Source organism: Vitis riparia, unplaced genomic scaffold (genome assembly GCF_004353265.1).
Source record: "Vitis riparia cultivar Riparia Gloire de Montpellier isolate 1030 unplaced genomic scaffold, EGFV_Vit.rip_1.0 scaffold663_pilon_pilon, whole genome shotgun sequence".
Classification (NCBI taxonomy): Eukaryota; Viridiplantae; Streptophyta; class Magnoliopsida; order Vitales; family Vitaceae; genus Vitis; species Vitis riparia.
In genome coordinates this window covers 121,961-129,379 of record NW_023269729.1, presented here as the reverse complement: position 1 = coordinate 129,379, position 7,419 = coordinate 121,961, and the positions used below count along the sequence as shown (strand labels likewise).

Sequence of the window (7,419 nt, the reverse complement as noted above, 5' to 3'; positions counted from 1 at the left end):
TTAGAAATTAAATTTGAAAGAGAATCGGGAGTTTGAAGAATTATTTGAAAGTTTGGGATTTTTAAGAGAAATTAAGTTATGAAAATTGGGACTTTGAGAGTTAAATTTTGAAAGAAATCAGAATTGAAAATTATTTGAGAAAGTAGAGATTATGAAAATTGGATTCTAAAAATTGGAAAGCTTAGAAATCATTCGAAGGCAGAATTTTTAGAAATAATGGATAAAATAATAATGATAATGATAATAATAGGTAACGGGATAAATACGAGAACTGGAGTATGGGAAACTGAAAATTAAGTTTGGAAATTAAAGAATTAGAATTTTGAGGAACTATTTAAAGACGGGATTTTAAAGAAATGAATAAGTGAATAGATAAATGAATGGAATAATGATGATGAAGTAATAAAGGTCAGGTAAATAACTGCGAAAGATGGAATTTTTAGAGATTGGAGATTAAACTCAGAGATTCGAAAATTTAAGAAATTATTTAGAGATGAGGTCTTTAATATAAAAAAGAGTGGATAAATAAATAGATGGAATAACATTAATAATGAAATGATTACTAAATAGTTGATTGTGAACAGTGGAGTTTTTGAAGAGTTGGACTTTAAGGGATGAGATTTTTAAAGGGGGATAAATAAACACATGAGGAATAATAATAATAATTAACAAACATAATATTTAAACAAATGAAATAGCGAAAATTTTGAGATTGAAAATTTAATTAAGATGTTAGATTTTTGATGAATTGGGCTTTAGGAAATGAAACTTTTAAAGGAGGATAAATAAACACATGATGAATAATAATAATAATTAACAAACATCATATTTAAACAATGAAATTGGATAATGGAAATTTTGAGATTGAAATTTAATTAAGATGTTAGATTTTTGACGAATTGGGCTTTAGGAAACGAAACTTTTAAAGGAGGATAAATAAACACATGAGGAATAATAATAATAATTAACGAACATAATATTTAAACAATGAAATTGGATAATGGAAATTTTGAGATTGAAAATTTAATTAAGATGTTAGATTTTTGATGAATTGGGTTTTAGGAAATGAAACTTTTAAAGGAGGATAAATAAACACATGAGGAATAATAATAATAATTAACGAACATAATATTCAAACAATGAAATTGGATAATGGAAATTTTGAGATTGAAAATTTAATTAAGATGTTAGATTTTTGACGAATTGGGCTTTAGGAAATGAAACTTTTAAAGGAGGATAAATAAACACATGAGGGATAATAATAATTATTAACAAACATAATATTTAAACAATGAAATTGGATAATGGAAATTTTTGAGATTGAAAATTTAATTAAGATGTTAGATTTTTGATGAATTGGGCTTTAGGAAATGAGATTTTTTAAAATACATAAATGAATAAATAATAATAATAACAATGAAGATGATAATGGTTAATTCAGAAATTGAAAATTATATTCGGAAATTAGAGTTTTGAAGAATTACTTAAAGACGGGAGTTTTAATGACTGAATTAAAAAAACCGAAATAAATAAATAAATAAATAAATAAATAAGTAAATCTTGATATCAAAAGATAGAGGATTGATTAAAATAAAATGAGATGTAGTCTTTGTGGTGCACTGGAAAGCAAGAGCCCCAGCTAGGACGCCTATACCCAGAAACAATATCATAGTGATGGTAAGGGTCCAAATAAAAAAATAAAAACTCTCTATCTACACGCCATAGAAAGAAAGAAAAGGCTTCAACGTCATCCACTAGGGCCATCACCGGTTTCAAACCCTTGCCATCTCCACCTAGGTATTACCCAAAATCGAGCCACCTCATTAACGCGACTTCTCAAATTTTTGAGAACTGCCTTCTTCACCGAGGATGAGGTCCTTACCTCCTTCAAAGAGCTGATAGAAAGACAATGCAACCACACGAGGCTTGACTGTCTTTAGACTTTCAGAAACTCCCAAGGAAAACCCAATGATCACCGAATGAACTACAATCCATGACTCTAAAACCTGGACTATCATGCGATGGCGGGCGAGCTCCGGTGATCTCGGTACACCGGTGGCAAAGCTGGACCCACCGCGGGTGACCATGCACAGGATTTCATGCGCTGGGGAAAGGAATGAAATAAACGGGAAAGGATTCGTGGGGTATGGTTGAGAAGATGTTGAATTGAATGAGGCGAATGTGGTAGGGGGATCCTATTCCATGAGCATGGAATATGAGAATCAGTGGGTATGAGGGCTAAGGTGGCCATGAAGCACGTTGGAGATGACGATAATGGCCACCAGAACAGCATTAACTAAGACGGCGGAAGAAGAGGATGCATGTGGATCACGCGAAGTGAAAGATGAAGTGGAGGTCCTGTCCCGAGCGTCAACATGTAGGCGTTGCTTCTTGATGGCGACATCATCGACATTGAAGAGATCAGATAATCAGTAGAACGGGAGGGTTTGGTTGAGCTCTTGAATTCGGCACGAGACGGAGCATATTGAAAACGCCAATTTCATTGAGATTCATTGTATATTTCAGATGGGTGTCCTTTTCGATGTCGGAAAGTGCCTGAAGTTAGGATATAATGCTGAAGACAGTGGAGGACCTGATGGATACGAAGATAACGATGATGGATATGGAAGTGGGCGTTAGAGGAAAAATGGGTATGTGGTGGTGGGAGATAGAGAGAGAAAAGGTGGCAGCGCGGGTATTAGGGAGTTTGGGGTATGAAGGGATGGATGTGAATGGGAAATAATGAAATGATAGAATGGGTAAGGAAACAACACGCAAAGCAGGTCAGCCTATTCGCCAAGAGTTTTGGCACTAGGCACTGATTTAAGGCTGACATTATGATCAGCACGAAGCGCTGTGACACGTTTAATATGGCCAGGCTGGTTGCAGTCATCCGCCAGTACACAGAGCTGGGCAGCGTGCTTCTCAATCACCTTAGCACCTTCATGGTGGCCTCGTACAAGTCCACCATGAGCCAATGATTTCCTCAGGACAAACTGCAAAGCTGTCATGAGGTCCAAGGTCTCACCCAGAGGGGCACCAGCAGCCTCATCCACCACAGCTTTATCTCCAGATTTTTTCTAAGTGTGAGTTCACAAATGAGAAGCGTCCTTCCTAGATGATCCCGGTATACAAGCCTGCCCGAATAGCCCCCAAACATGATATCAACTAATACATTAGAGCCTCAGTTCAAACATTAAACTAAGCTCTCAAATAAAATGCCGTAAAAAAAAAACTTCAGCGAAGTGACGGTCATGACACTTCCCTGACCAGGGGAACTCTAACTCAAGGAATGGGCAGTAAAGCACATAAATCCCGGAAGCCTTGCTACTGAGCTTTTTCAAAGATGCCCCAATGCAAGCAACTAACCCTAGACATGATGCTTACGCTGAACACCTCAGAAGCGAAAGACACAATGGAGGAAAGCAGAGCATATAAAAGAAGGAATAATGCGACCAAATCTAGCTCTCTTCCATGAAAATCACTAAGAGCCAAGAACCGGTAGGAGGTTCTTAACTGCTGTTAACACACAAACAAGTAGCAGAATCATAACGCTACACATACAAGAGAAAACAGAGTCTAAGTGAATGGAAACCGAGAAATGGGTTCAACACGTTAGACAACCAAACATAAGCATCCAGGCGTTATGAAGGAACATCGAATGACTGAAATAATGGAGAGCTTAAGATGTAAAAATAGCTGAACCTGAGCGATCCTCTCGATCCGAAATCGTTTTGGTTCTCTGCAAGTCGCCACTCTCCTCTGCTCTCAACTTCTCTTCCTCTGCCCTCAACTCCGGATCACCCGCTTGAAGCCAAAACCCTCCTTTTTTCTCTCCTGTTTCTATCTTCCTTGGCAAGCTTCTACTTGCCCCACTGTTCCTCGCATCAGCAGCATGTCCCCTGCCAACCACCAGCATGGCCACCCACGTTTTATGCAGCTGATTTCCCGGGTGTGGAGAAAAGAGGGACCCCCCCACTTTACCTCAGCTGTTGCCGGCTCCTCTTATGATATATATATATATATATAAAACTAACCCCCTTGGCTCTTCAAAGGGGGTCTACAATATGTTTTTGACCCCTCTCACATTATGGAGTTGGAGCCTATTTAGATTTCTAAAGACTTAACTTACGAAGAAGTACCAATTCAAATTGTGGATGTGATGGACAAGTTACTACATCATGTTGTTATCAAGTTAGTAAAAATCCAATAGAGCAATCACAGTATTCGAGAAGCCACTTGGGAATTAGAAGAGAAGACGAGAGAAAAACACCCACATCTTTTTCAAGACCCAAGTATGTCAAGTTTAGAGGACTAAACCTTTTTTTTTTAGGATGGGAGGATGCAACACCCCAAAATTTAATCTAGGGGTAAAATAGTAATTTATAAAGTAATTAAGTAATTAATTAAATTCATTAAGGGTGAAATAGTCCTTTTACAATTAAAAATCCTAGGTATAAATTAGATTTTCCTCTTGTCTTCTTCATTTAGAAAACCCTATCAACCAGAATTAGAAAATTGGAGATCATAGGGCTTAAGGGTTAGAGGTTCAGAGTTTGAAGTTCAGATTTTTTTTTCTAGGTAAGATTCTAACCCTAAATTAATATATTATATTCGTTAGTTAGTTCTGAACATGCTAGTTATTCTTTGAAAATTTTTCAATTTAGATTAGGGTTAGTTTTTTTTTTTAATTCGTTTTTATATCAAAATATTGAAAATTTAAGACTTTGATTTATTGTTGGAAATTGGGAAATCTTAATGTGAAACCAAGGTTTGGTTAATCTCGGTTTTGATGATAACAAAACATTGTTTAGAACTAATGGTTATATTTTAAGTGTGATTAGGCAAGAGGATTTCCAAAGTGGCAATTACAAAGACATATCAAGCCAAAGAGAAATCATGAAGAAGAAGACCACCTCAAAGAGAAGTGTTTTTCAAGACCCAAGCTTCATAAGATCTCTTTGTAAGGTTGTTGGTGCACTAGGTTTTTTCATGCATTGCATTCTTTACTTATGCACCAAAATCATCCAAGAATTAATTCATGTTAAATCCTTTTAAAATTGGATGATTTCATGTTTTCAATTAAAACCTTGTGTCAAATATTTTCCAAACTTGTTTTAAAGGTTTTAAGTTGAAAAAGTTGGGTGTTGAGCCAAAAATGGCTCAACCGGTTGAACCGGATGAATAGTAACCAGTTGACCCCCAGCTCAACCGGTTGAGGGGTATGAACAGTAACCGGTCGACCGTTCGAAAAATGCAAAAATTTTCTCTTTCTTCCAGAACGGTTGTTCAACCGGTCAAGGTTGAACCTCGTCCGGTCGAGGTCCGGTTGAGGTCCGGTCGAGGCCCGGTCGAGGCCCAACGGTCACCTGCCAAGCATTAAATGCTAACGGCTAGTCAACCGGTCGACCCCCAGATCGACCGGACGAACCCCAAACGGCTAGTTTGGCTTTTTTCTTCTATAAAAAGGCTCCAATCTTCATTGTTTTAAGAGCTTAACCTTCCTAAATCATTCTTGAATATATTTGAGCCTTAGAAGAGTGTTTTTGAGTGCACCATTGTTCCAAAACTTGCATATCATTAGTGCACCATTCAATCCTAGTTTCTTGTATCATTTGAGCTTAAAGCTTTTGTACTAGGATTTTGTGAGATCTTTAATTGTAAATCTTTGAGAGGAAGTTTTCCAAGAGTGTGGTATCTCTTGAGAAGTGTAAAGGGTGCTTGGAGCCAAAAGTCCAAGAGGGTGGATTGGAACCATAATCCAATTGTATTGCTTGAAGGCTTGGTGTGGAAGCCTTGAATCAGTGGAACCCTCACTCGGTTAGGAGATTGAGGAGAGTGGATGTAGGCCGGGTTGCGCCGAACCACTATAAATCTTGTGTTTGCACTCTCTCTTTCCTTACTCTTTTAAATTATATGCAATTGTTTTTATATTGTTTATTATATATACTTGCATATAATTATCTCTTACATTCACTTAGTTTAAATTTGCAAAAAGAGACCATCACCCTATTCACCCCCCCTCTAGCGTGATTACCATAGGTTGGATTAGCCTCAAATTTCTAACACTTAAGTTTTTAGATGAAAAAAAAAATGATTCTCTGAAATATTTCAATTTAGGTTAGGGTTGATCTATTTAAATTTTTTAGGTCAAAATATTGAAATTGTGAATATAGGTGTTCCATTAATGATAGTAGGGAAATTCAAAATTTTCTTGAATGAATAGATCTAAACAATGAAATTTCAAAAATCAAATTAGTAAATAAATATATTTTTATATGTGGCCTAAGGGATTGGAATTTATTTATAAGAAAAAAAAAATGTGTGATCTCTATGTATGCACAGTTCCTATATATTAGAAAAAGAAAAAAGAAAAAGAAAAAAAAAGAGAAAAAAGGAGGAATGACGCATGTGCATTAGAGGAAGACTTTTACAATATATATGCAGGTTTTGTTGGGCATGTGAGAAAGAATGAGTATAATGGGAAAAAATAATAATAATAAAATAATATTAATAATAAGGGAGATATGTACGAGGAGTGTGTTTGGTGGTTAATATATATATATATTATATTAGTAATAATGGAGAATTGTTAGGATATAGATTATGTTTGGTAAAAAAATAAAAATAAAAACTAAAAGTGAGAGAATAGATGTTTTAAATAAAAGGAAGTAAAGTTTTTTGGTATTATAATTATACTAATAATGGGTATAAGTTAATAAATAGCATAGAATTTAATTAGTGAAATAAATTGTAATTTAATTAAAGTATGTTATTGTAGACCCCTCAAACGGGGGACTTTTTTTTTTTAATTTTTTTTTCTTCTTCTTCATTTCTTCAGTTGGCCAAATAGAGCTGCATGAGGCAGCTAGATGGGACTGATGGGGTGAGCCGTTCTTGGGCAGCCAAAGAGATTGAGGTGATGGTCTAGGAAGACAGAGGAGCTTGTTCTGTAGGAGGGTGACAACAAGGATAGATAGCTTGGAGAGCAAGCTGGAGAAGGAGGATTTTTTCGATTTTTCTTGGAGAGCTGGGAGGGCAAGACACCTTAGGAAGAGAGAGTTGGGAGGAAGAGCAAATCCGACTCAAGGAAGCACTCCAGGTATGTTCATTGTGAACCATATTTTTTTATTCTGGGTATCATTCTACTGGATGTCTTTGTTGATTTATGTGTTCATTTATACACTTGTGTTGTTGATTCTTTCTCTGTTCGTTGGATCCAACTTGAGAAACTGATAAAGACCTTCATCTTATCCATCATGGACACCTAGAGACATGGGTGACAGTTTGGTTTTGACTCTATTTATGTTTTTCTCCACTAATATGAGCCCATGGATTGATCCCGAGTTGTGATTCCATTGGGTTTCTGTTTTTCATGTTTATTATTTTCCTCCAGTCTCTGTTTTTCTTTCATCACTT

General features: G+C 36.0%; 1 protein-coding gene across 1 annotated transcript; it reads right to left on the bottom strand.

The window, feature by feature from the left end:
* Positions 1 to 2,789: 2,789 nt before the first annotated feature.
* On the bottom strand, positions 2,790 to 3,919 carry LOC117910240 (40S ribosomal protein S12-like). The gene is made up of 2 exons (XM_034824322.1): positions 3,706 to 3,919; positions 2,790 to 3,061 (listed from the first exon to the last, which is right to left on the bottom strand). Exons 1-2 carry the CDS (start codon positions 3,917 to 3,919, stop codon positions 2,790 to 2,792), a joined length of 486 nt encoding a protein of 161 aa, XP_034680213.1.
* Between the last annotated feature and the right edge of the window lie 3,500 nt (positions 3,920 to 7,419).